Below are 11,383 nucleotides of genomic sequence, written 5' to 3'. Positions count from 1 at the left end.
GAGACTGAGCGACTGAACTGAACTGAGGGAAAACTTACATCTTTTACCTTATGGTTTGGTAATAACTAGTAATAAGAACTAGTTATTACGCTGTAGAACTAGTTATTACTCTATTTATTCAAGTCTTCCTTGGTTGAGTAACTCAAAAGACTTTAGTTTTATTGATTAATCAAATAGAGGTCCTGTACTCTTGTTAAAATGACTCTTAATATTTTATGATTCTAGTTGCTCTTATAAATGAGATAATTCCTTCCATTAAATTCCTAACTATTAAAAAGCTATTGGAAATCCTGCCCTTTTTGATAACATGGATGGATCTCGAAGGCCTGATGCTAAGTTAAATAAGAAACACAGAGAAAGGAAAATACTGTACACTCTCACTGATATGTAGAATCTGAAAAAAAAAAAAGAAAACCAAACTCATAGATACAGAGAATAGGTTGAGGGTTGCCAGAGGTGGGAGGGGGTGGTGGGGAAAAATGGGTAGGGGTAGGCAAAAGATACAAACTTCCAGTTATAAGATAATTGAGTCCTGGGGAGGGCATGCACAGCATGATGACTATAGCTAACAACACTATATTCTATGTTTGAAAGTTGTTAAGAGAGTAGATCTTGAGTTCTCTTCACAAGAAAAAAAATTCTAACTGTGGTGATGGATGTCAACTAAACTTATCGGCGATAGCATTTCACAAAATACACATATCTCAAATCATTATTTTGTACACCTACATTGTTGTATGTCCATTATACAATTTTTAAAAATGCAAATAACTTAAAAGCTATTCCTGGTTCTTAACTCTTATCTCTTGTCCACAATATCTCTTATAGAGCTCAGTCTTAGCCCTGAGTACCATCTTTATGTTGATGACTCCTAACATCCACATGTTTGTCAGCCCTCTCAAACCATCATTTTATCCCTAACTTGGTGTTTCCTAAATTTCAAATATTCTCACACCAGTGTTATAATTTTTCATAATCTGAGTATCACCTGTACTATTATTTCTTTGCTATTTTCTTTAAACCAACTCATTAAAAATATATTTAGCCTCATCTTGTGCGTGCAGTAATCGACATGAAATAACAAATAGTCTGATGTGCTGATTGTCATTTCTGTCAATATGCATGAAAAGAAATACAAAACTATTAAAGTTTTTCAAAATGTTCTTCATGTCACTTAAAAGACGTCTCTGGTATCATCCATTATATTTTTGGATCTCTGGTCTAGCTGGTAACAAACCTGACTATTTGCCGTTGTTCAGAATCAACATCCTGCCTCAAAGTCCCTCTCAACCCCACTTTCCATGGGTTGTCAAGCTGACCAATTCCTCAGTCATCTGAGTGCCAGCCTAGGGCTTCATGGATTCCCCCTGCAGCTCCTTCGTCTCTAACCGGAGGATGTTTTCTTTCAGCTGCGTCTTGCCATCTGTCCCTTGCCCTCCATTCTCTGAGACTCTTTGTAATCATCCTCCCTGGATTCCTTCTTGAGGACCAGCCTCTTGGGCTTTGAGGCCCCTCTTTCTGCACCAGCTTCATCAAGGTTGACCCACTGCCATCTGCATATTTAAACACAATTGCTGCCCCCACCCCAGCCCCGCAGACAGTCATGTTGTGAGCTTGGGACTTTCTCCCTGCTCATCCAAACCTTACCTGTACTTTCAGGTGCACTGTGCAGGAAGCCTTGTCAGAAGAGTCCAGCCCTCTCCCTCTCTTAGTCCCGGAGCATTGTCAGCAATCTCATGCCCCTGAACAGACTACAAGCTGCTGGAGGGCAGGCTTCAGTCAGAATGTTCCTGCTGCCTTGGCACAGGGCCAGCACACATCAGATGCTCAGTTAGTATCTGTGGAGTCAGTGCACGGTGGCATTCCCAAAGACTTACCTGCAGCTGCACCTCTCCCGCTCACTTGCCATAATAACCCTCCCTGCACAACCTCCAGCTCCCACCAACCAGGGGCAAGAGAGAAAACAAAATAGGTGTAAAAAAGAAGGCGGAGCGCACTGAAATATAAGAAGCCACTTCTAGGATCGTTAGTCTTTTAATATATTATTTCTGAAAAGAAAGGAATTAAAAAAAAGTTCCTGACATCTCATCTGGGTTTTTTTTTTTTTTTAATTTAAATAAATACCCTGCCCACCCCCCCACCCGCGAAAATTCCCCTCCTTCCCCATCATCCCGCCCATCCCTGGTGCTAGACCCTCACCCTGGAGCTAAATAAGATGCCCGGTTTGGAGCAGGCCAAGCTCACTACCCAATACTGGCGACCGGTAAATACTGTGAATGAGCCCTCTGGCCCTCCCGGACTCGACTCTCCACTCTTACAGCCCCTCCCTTCTGCGGCCCCACTGCTCTCCAGACCTCTGTCCCTGGCTTGGCGGGGAGTGGACGGGGCGGGGAGGGCACAGCGTGGATGGCGGGGCCTCTGGGCACTGGGGAGAATGCCAACTTGGTTCCCTTTACTTGCCCGCAATTCCCCACTCCTTGTTCAGGAGTGGATCAGAGGGGCCCAGAATTGTCCACCAGACCGAAATAAACAACAAAATAATTACCACCTCCCCCACTCTCTAAGAGAGCCCCTTCTAACCTCTCACTCTCTGTCCCTCGCTGACCCGCCCCCCTCTCCTCCCTGACCCTTCCCTCCTCCCCCATGCTGGCCTGGGGTGGGGAGGTCTACTTTGCTCAGAGGGGAGAGCAGCAGGAGGCCCTCACTCCCGACTTCAAGCAACCCCTCCCTCACTCTCCTGGGGTTTGCGGCTTGGCACCCCAGGCCCGACGGGCCAGCCGACTCCCCGTCTCTGGGGGACGGGGGTTAGGGTGGAGGGCAGCGGGGGCTTCTCCCCGGCGGCTCTCTCTCACCTGGTCCTTAAAGCGTCCCTCTTTCGAGGCCAGTCTCCAGGAGAGCCGGGAGCCCCGCCCGCCCCTGGGCCCCGGCCCCCCGCCCCCCTCAGATGGCCGTGTCCCAGAGGACCGTGTGCTGCCGGCGGCAGGGCGGCGTGCCGGACTTGCGGGGCTCCGGCCCGCGCCGCCAGCTGGGGAGGATGGGCATGCTCTCCTGCTTGCAGAGGCCGCGGTCGGGCCGGTGGCGCGCCTTGATCTCCTTGCACACGCAGCGCTTGCGCTCGATCACCTCCAGCAGCTTGCCGTCGCGCTCGCGGGCGGGCTGGGGCGGCAGGGGCAGCGGCAGCGGCAGCGCAGGCTGGGTCTGCACCCTCTCCTCCCGCCGCCGGCCCCCGACGGGGTGGGGTGGGGGAGGATGGAATGAGGGGGGTCAAGGACCTCAGAGTCACCAGGCCCCGACCCCACTGCCGAGACCGCACCAAGATCAACGCCCCCAAGGCCTCTTGTCCTCTCCCCTTGCTCCCTGGTGCCAGGGAAGGCCTGTCTCCCCCAGGAAGGGCTTGCCTCTTAAAAACTGTCTTCCCAGTAGAACGAATCCTTCCACCGCGGGAACGTCTTTTTCCAAAGGCACCAAGGCCCACGGCGGCCAGTGGTGCCAGCCTGGCTATGCACGTTCACCCCACCCCCTCGCTCTCCATCCATCCGTCCCTGTCGCCGGTGAGTCTGTGCCAAGACCCCAGCCTGACCTCTCTCCTTTCTTCCCACACCAGGGTCTTCTTCCCTACCTGCTTCTTCACAAAGAAAAAGCCCAAGCCCGTCTCCATCCTCACCTGGCTCGGGGTATCCCTGGGCTGGCTGCAGGGCCGGGGGGTGTGGAGCGCAGCCTGCCGGACTCCGGAGGTGGAGGCAGAACGCCCCAGGCGGTAGCCTCCAGTGAAGTCTGAGGCAGAAGATTGAGGGATGAGAAAGGAAGGGGGCACCAGGTTCCCCTCCCCCAACGCCCTGAGGATAGGAGACGCCCTGTCAGACTGACCCTAGCCTCATCCGAGGAGGGGATGAGACCTGGTATTAGGGTTAGGGCCCAGAACCTGGGTCCTGGGAGATTCCCTCAGCCCACCCCATCTGTGTGCGGGGGCAGACGGTGTCACCTCCGTTGCGGTGGCAGGCGGGGAAGGTCTGGCAGGGTATGGGCAGCGCCGTGCGGCCTCCTCCTCGGTCCCCTCCGTGGTGGATCCTGGCCAGCAGGCCCTCTGCCCCCTGGCTCCTCACCGGGATCCCTGATGCCACAGGGCCTCTGTCCTCACGCTCCACCTTGCCTATACCCTCAGCACTGCCATTCCAGGCCCGGGCACCATCCTCGATCTCTGCTGGGTAACAAGGAGAGCTCAGAAGCTGTACAATGGGAAGGATCTTGCTATCCCCCCAGCTACACGCACCACGACCTGGCTGGACCAGGACAAAGAATTGCCCCGTTGTAGGTCACAGCTGGGAAGGCAGGGCCCCGACATCACACTTCACACACACACAGGAGGGACGCCAGCCCTGGCACCACCCCTGAGCTGAGAATTGTAGCTATTTACTGCTGCCAAACCCTTTTTCCTGTTCAGAGGGGTCTCCCCTACCCCAGCTTTAACTTCAGAACCCCTCCAGCCCCCTACAGGGCCAGAATGATCTCTGAAGCGGAGAGCAGCGGAGGCTCTTCCCTAGCAGAGGGGAGAATCCCAAATTCTGAGCTGGGGTAATGTGAAGGGGGGCCTTGGGGGAAGGGCTGCATGTGAACTAAGCTCATCTCTGAGTAGGCCTGGCAGAGCATTGTGTTGCCAGGCAACGGTAGGGGCCTCCCTCTCCTCTCCCTCCTGTCTGGATGGGTTGCCATGGTAACAGCTGGGAGGCAGCTGTGTTTAGCTCCTCTTGTGCGCACACTCACAAACACACACACCCCTGCAGCCCAGTGGAGGGAGGGGCAGGGAGTAGAGCGGGACAGGACCGGAGGAGGAGACCAGATCCTGCCCCCTCCCCAGCCCAGGGCTTCCTGCCCTGCCAGCGCACACTCGGGGACCTCAGCCCTTCAGTCTGCTGCGCGCCCCCATCCCTCCGACCTCCCAGAAAAGTTCCCAGTTCAGGACAATGGGCTGTGGCTTCCAAGTAACCCCTTCAACACCTCCACCAGATCATCACAGACATCCCCGGGGCCTCCCCATTCCCCCTCCTCACTCACTGTCCAGCTCCTTTGCCTTCCTCCCTCCATACAGGACCTTCCGCTGCAGAGCCCAGCCTGCCCCAAACGTCGAGGCGCCCATCTCCTCTTCCTCCTCCTCTGGCGTCCCTGCACTGGCGATGACGTGGGCACAGGAGATGCTGGCAAAGGCCCCCCCGTCGGTCCCTTGCTCTTGCAGCTGGATCTTGACCATGGGGGACGGAGCTCCCATCCCACAGCCCTTATTCAGCACCCCCCCAGCCTTGAGGCTCTCATAGGCAGGGGGTCTCTTGAGCCCAGCTACTGCAGCTGGGTAGGTCCAGAGGGGGGTCAGGGGGCCTGCGGTTGGATCTGGAAGGCTGTGTGGGGAAGCCAGGCAGGCGCGGTGGTGGAGAACCCCAGCTGCTGCACCCAGAGCCCCGCTGTGGGGGCTGGACTTCCCGGGCACAGGGGGCCTCGAGCTGGTGCACAGCATCCCATGGAGGACTGCGATTTCCTTCTCCGTCTTTGGCTCCCCAGCACCCAGGGGCGGGCCAGCTGGCAGGACGGAGTGCGTGGTCACCTTGACTGCTGAGTACACCATGGTGTAAGACACGGCCTTGTCCTTGGGGGCGCCGGGGAGCAAGGCAGCCGGGGCAGGAGGGGCTGCTGGCGCCCCTACCGCCTTGGGGCAGATCATGCTGTGGGAATTGGGGAGCTCCCGCTCCCCCCGGGGCTGGCCAGAGCCCTGGGGCGGCAATGGTGTTGAGTGGCTCCGGGCTCGGCCCGAGGGTCCCAGCAGCAGCAGGTTGGCAGCGGGAGGCGGAGGCGGTAGGGGAGGCGTCTCCCGCTCCCGGGCAGGCACTTGGGGAGCTGGGGTGGAGCCAGCTGGCTCCTTGGAGTGGCAGAGGACCGGTAGCCTCGAGACCCCGTCGCCGGGGCTTCGGGAAGCAGACTTGGCTTGGGGGAAGGCCAGGAGCGGAGGCCGGTGCTGGAGGAGGTTGGGGAAGGGCGGGGGAATTTCACAAGAAGTGGTCTTGGTGGGCGTGCCATCCCTTCGGCTCGGGAGGGCTGAAGCTGGCCGGCGGTGGGTGTGGGGCTGAAGGGCGTGAGGCTGGTGTGGCGTGGAGGCTGCGGTCAGTGCAGGGACCCCATTGGCCCGGCCTTCCCCGGGCTCCTCGGGCAGCGGGTACTTCATCTCCTCATAGATGGCCTCACTCTCGTCCGAGTCCGAGTCAGCGCCAGCCGGAGGGGTCGGGCCCCCACCCCCCAGAGGGGGCCCCGTCAGGCCTCCTCCACTCCGCCCTCCGCCCTTGAAGACATCGCCCACCATCTCGATGTACACGGGCTCTTCTTCCTGGGCGCCCGCCTCAGGGTCCCCGGCCACACAGGAGCCCCTGCTCAGGCGCTGAAGGGGCAGGTTCCCCCCTCGAGGGGAGGGGGCTGGGGGACAGGACTCATCGAAGGAGACTGACAGCTGGGTGTTGGGGCTTCGCCTGGGCTTCTGCGGAGGGACCTTCCGGCCGGACTCGCGGCCCTCGGGGGTTGGCTTCTGAGAGCCTGGGCAGGATGGGAAAGAGAACAAGACACCAGGCTCTCAGTCGGGGAAGGAAACGGGGAGACCCACTGCGGCCTCTTGACTCATCTGCAAGGATGAGTCCCCAGCTTTCCTCAACTCACAGCGCCAGTGGGTTCCTTTCCTACCAGTTGGCCTTGGCGCCTTCTAAAGAACTTTCCAGAGTCTGTAGCTCGCACCCTCAATTCTGCCCCCCCCAAGGCCCTTCAAGGCCCCTCTTTTCCCAAGAATGAACTTTTCAAGAAGCTTTTCCTGCCCTTGAATGGTTCATCTGAGGCCCTTGCAAAAAAGAACCCCCCCCCCCACCACATTCCCTGTGAGAATGGAACCTTCCACTTCCTGGGTTCTTCCCTGAATGAACCCTACAGGCAGGCCTCCCCCGGCCCGCAGTGGATCTTTCCGGTTCCCCCTGGCTGGGATGGTGGGGGTGGGCGTCTCACCTGCTTTCTTGCTGGGGGGCGTCTCTGCCCCCGACCCCGCCATGCTAAGCTTGGTGCTGGGGTGCCTCCGGGGCTTGGCCGGGGGTCTTCGGGTGCCGCCATCCTCAGTGAGGCCCCCGCCGCCCCCGCCAGGCCCGCTCCCCACACTGTCCATGCTGCCTACCGAGTGGCAGGACAGGGATCGCGGGGCCATGGCGCTGCGGCAGGGGTGGGGGGTGTGCTCCTGGGAGGCGGGCATCGTCATGAAGCCCATCCTGAGAGAGCGGCGCAGCGAGGCGATGTCCCGCACGCGGACACCCGGCCCTGGGCCAGCCCCGGGCCCCGCCGCCGGGCCTGCGGGAGCCACCTCCTTACTGGAGCTGGGGAGAGAAGACCCAGGGGGAGCAGGGGTCGGGCCTCAGGCCTGGGCCTTCCGCTCCTCTTCCACCTCAAGAACCAGGAGGAGCTGTGGGCAACCCTGGGGCCTCCCAGGGAGGAGGGCGGGGCCGGGGTGGGGATGGGGAGAGGTCGGGGAGAGGTCGAATCCCAAGGCCTTGAGAAAGGGAAGGAGACTGGGGACAGGGATGAGAGAAGAGGTGAGCCCGTGTGCAGGGGGACGTCCCTGGAGCTGGCGGGCCCCAGCATGGGCACCGCACATGTGGACGGCTCGCAGACGGAGAGAAACCCTGGCCAGGGCAGCACAGCTCTGCATGGCACATGCACCTGCCGCCCGAACTCTGTTCCTTCTCCCTCTGACACGGGCCCACGCCCGGCCTCTGGCCTCCCCTCTTGTCCGGCTGCTGCTGCGGCCTCCGCTCCCACACCGAGTGGGCGCCTCCTTTCCCAGGCCCAGGCTGTACCGCCCGCCGCATCATCAGAGAGCCTCCCCCGGCTGATCTCTTTTTCCTCCCTGCCTCTCTCTCTCTCTCTCTTTCTTTCCCTCTCCCTCCGCTGTCATCCTCTCTCTGTTACCCTCCCAGGCTCACCCCAGTTCCCTTTCACTGTCCCTGAGTGTGAGTGAAAGGGGGGTGGGTGGCGGGGAAGAGGGGCGAGCCCTTGTGGGGTGGGCTCTCATTAGGGCCCTGTCTACTAACCCTTCATTAGGGAGAGATCACTGCAGTGATAGCTCTGATTAATCTAATTAACAACAAGAATTAAACTCCACAGTTTCGAGGGGGGAGAAGGGAGCAAGGAGGTGGCTCTGACTCAGGCTCCAAGAGGCTGTGCCATCAATGGGAGTGAAGAAGAGAAGGGAGCAAGATGGGAGAGGCCAGGCGCCAGGTCTCTGGGGGGACAAGGGGAGGGGGCAAGCAGTGTGTGGGGGGTGTCAGTTCCAAGCCCTGCCTCTTCTGCAGGGCCCAGCCTGCATGTCCCCCACTACACACACACACACATACACACAGTCCTGTCACTGGGAAGGGGCCAAGTGGATTGTCTCTGGTGCCCCTCAAATGACTCCATCCTGGACCATGAGGGCAGCAGGGCCTGCCTCTTCCAAGGTCAGGTGATGGGGAACCAAGAGCCAGCCCCACACTGTCAGAGAGGAGATCACAGGCCAGAGGTGATCAGGAGGGAGTGACCTGGGCCTCTGGGGATGGGGAAGAGCCAACAGGGGGCCCCTGAGCCAGAAGCCCCCTCAGAGGCCAGGGCAGGGGCTGGAGCCAGGAGCCATGAGCAAGACAGAGACAGGGCGTGTGCAATTCCAGCAATTCTGTACTGAACACAGACTCTGAGATCAGACTGATGACCAGGCTGCTGGGCTCAGGAAGGGCAGAGAGGGATGTGGCCCGGCCGGGTTGGGGTGGGGGAGAGAGGACGTGGGACAGGAGAGGGGGGGCTCTGGGGCCGCAGCCTTACCTCCTCTTGGCCTCCTCTTCCTTGTGCTGCCTCCACTCCAGCTTGGTTTTTCGGTAGAGGAGGTTCATGTCGTGGGGCAGGAGGTGGGGGCTGGGGGGCCCTGCTCAGTGCCACCAGGCCCGGGGGGCGACCCTCCCTGGGTCCCGGATCCACTTGGTGGAGAGGGGAAAGGAAAAAAAGAAATATGTGGGGTGGGTCGGGGCCAGGAATGAATGAGAGAGAGAGAAAGGAGCAGAGATGTGACTCGGGTCCTCAGAGAGAGGAAAACAGATGCAGGCACAGAAAACCCAACTCCGCCTCCAGGACCCACAGACAGACAGACATGTATAGAGTCACACACCCTGACAAAGGTGTCAGAGCCACACACACACTCTGGAGTGATCAGACTGATACAGCTCCCCATCCTGTAAATCCAGCCTGATCCACCACTCAGACAGGCCTCACAGACCTACAGCAGCCCTGCAGGCACACAAACACACACTCAGATGCACAAACCACCGGGTCACAGCCCCATCTCTACAAACAGAGGACCAGACACACAAACTGACATAGGTAAACACAACCTAGATCAGCCAGACACAGAGACATAAACACCCCGACACACCCACAGCACACACAGACCTCCAGATACACACAGATCGGCTGCACCGAACTGGACGTACCTATAGACAAGGAGTTATGCCAGGGCCTACTTGTCTACACTGCACCCGGCTGGGGAAGGGGGAGACAGTCAGACTCCCTACCCCTTCTTGGGACCTGAGGCTGGGGTGGGGGGGGATTGTCACGGGGGCAGGGCAGGGACGCTGGAGAAAGGGTGGAGGCACTCTGAGTTGGGCACCTACAAGACCACCCATCCATGTCTCTCCATTCCCTGCCGACCCCCTCGCCAGACCTGTGCCTGGGCCCGGGCTTCTATCCACCCCTATTCCTGTACCCTGGCCCCTCAGCAGCCGTCCCCGCCTCCCTCGCTGATGGCCCAAATCACCTTCCTCCTCCAGGATCTGGGAGGCTCCCGGCTTCCTTCTCCCAGTCTCCGCCCCTCCCTCTCACCCGGGGGTCTCCAGTCTGGCCCCATAGCTGCCTTCGGAGCGGCGGCCTCCATACCTGCTCCGGTTTCCCTTCCCCCAAACACACTCTCCTCTGCGCCTTCAGCCTCGCCTCTCCTCCTGGGCGCCCCTCCTCACTGCCGTCCTCTCCCTCCCCTGTCTGTTCCAAACCTGGTCGGCTTCACCCCCTCTCCATCCGAAGGCCCCAGGTTCCCGGGCACCCCTCCCCTTCCCCTTGTCCTGCTACCCTGGGTTTCTCCGTCTCTTGCCCCGCCACTCCTCCCTACCTCTTGTCCCCCCATCCCACCTCCCGGCACCAAGCCTCCCCAATTTTTACATCACCGTACCTGGCCTGCCGGGCGCCGGCCCCCCCATGCCGGGCTCCGCCCGGAGCTGGAGGAGGGAGGAGGAGAGACAGAGACCAGGGGGAGCCGAACAGGGCCCTGCCGCAGAGACAGCCCCGCCTCCGGGTCCGCCCCCAGACCCGCCCCCGGCCCCAAACCCACCCTTCCACACCCTCCAAGGACAGAGTGGGAGCGGCGCGGCCGCGCAGTGCTGCTAGGCTGGGGTAGGGGGCATGGAGCCAGCGGAGCCCGCGGGGGGCACTCGGAGATTTGGGGGACCTGGAGCCAGCCCGCCCCGCTTTGGGGCATCCGCTCCTCGCCGCCCCTCGCCCCTGCCCGGCGGGCCGCGCTGAGTTCGATGTCCAAGGCCCCGGCGGAGCAATCGGGGGTGCGGGGTGCCGCGCGCAGCGGCGCCCCCCAGCGGCGGCCCGGGGCCTGCACACACGCGCGTACCCCGTGCGCCCGGCGCTCGCCGGGTGCGCACCCCGCGTCCGGCCGGGGCGAGGCTGCGGCTGCGGGGCCCGGAGTGCAGTGAGGCGGCGAGGCCGGCAGGTGGGGCCGGTTTCCGGGCGGAGGGGCTCAGAGTCGGCAGCCGGACCATCCGCGTCTTTGTCCAGCAGGGGGCGTGCTCCCTTGTCCGCGCGGCGTCTTCCAGCCGCCCCCCAGGTACAGGGAGGGCAGCGAGGCTGTTTCGCTGGGTGCTCATCGCCTTATCCCTGCAGCTTCCCAGGAGTCCAGACCTTGTTTCACCGCCTAGGCTAACGTCTTCTGCCCATCCGCCCCCATGGCCCAAGTCATCCTCCCAGTAACCTTTGACTCCACCAAATCATGAATACAGCTTTGTAGGTCGTAAATTGCCCCACATTTAATAGAAGGCATTATAAATGCCCCTGGGAGAGTTAACTCATCAAAATACGTAACTATGGTTTCATATTTACACATCTTGGTGTGAATGAACTTTTATCTATTCACTCAACAAACATTTCCACAAAGACCATCAATGTCCCTGGGACTGTAGACACGGAGGAGCCCAAGTTGATGCCGAGTGTCTGAGGTGGTGGGAAGGGGAGGATTCAAAGATAAGTTTGAATAGTTTGTAGCTAGTCATCGCGGAAGGAAGGAGGCTCTGGG

General features: G+C 59.7%; 1 protein-coding gene across 1 annotated transcript; it reads right to left on the bottom strand.

Annotated features, from left to right (window-relative positions):
- Nucleotides 1-2,940: 2,940 nt before the first annotated feature.
- NYAP1 (neuronal tyrosine phosphorylated phosphoinositide-3-kinase adaptor 1) lies at nt 2,941-8,930 on the bottom strand. The gene is made up of 6 exons (XM_052635990.1): nt 8,863-8,930; nt 7,027-7,385; nt 5,053-6,570; nt 3,983-4,198; nt 3,665-3,774; nt 2,941-3,198 (listed from the first exon to the last, which is right to left on the bottom strand). The coding sequence occupies exons 1-6, from the start codon at nt 8,928-8,930 to the stop codon at nt 2,941-2,943; spliced, it is 2,529 nt and encodes an 842-aa protein (XP_052491950.1).
- Nucleotides 8,931-11,383: the final 2,453 nt, after the last annotated feature.

This window comes from Budorcas taxicolor, chromosome 2 (genome assembly GCF_023091745.1).
Source record: "Budorcas taxicolor isolate Tak-1 chromosome 2, Takin1.1, whole genome shotgun sequence".
In the NCBI taxonomy this organism is placed as follows: domain Eukaryota; kingdom Metazoa; phylum Chordata; class Mammalia; order Artiodactyla; family Bovidae; genus Budorcas; species Budorcas taxicolor.
The sequence above is the reverse complement of the archived record's forward strand: the minus strand, read 5'-3'. Positions and strand labels throughout refer to the sequence as shown.

What these genes read in the sequence shown, in the direction of transcription:
- NYAP1 (XM_052635990.1), bottom strand. Translation starts at nt 8,930, where the DNA reads ATGAACCTCCTCTACCGAAAAACCAAGCTGGAGTGGAGGCAGCACAAG. An exon ending in GCCCCCCAGCAAGAAAGCAG is followed by an intron (nt 6,571 to 7,026) that starts GTGAGACGCCCA and finishes CATCCTGCCCAG; the next exon opens with GCTCTCAGAAGCCAACCCCC. An exon ending in CGCCTGCCACCGCAACGGAG is followed by an intron (nt 3,775 to 3,982) that starts GTGACACCGTCT and finishes CTTCTGCCTCAG; the next exon opens with ACTTCACTGGAGGCTACCGC.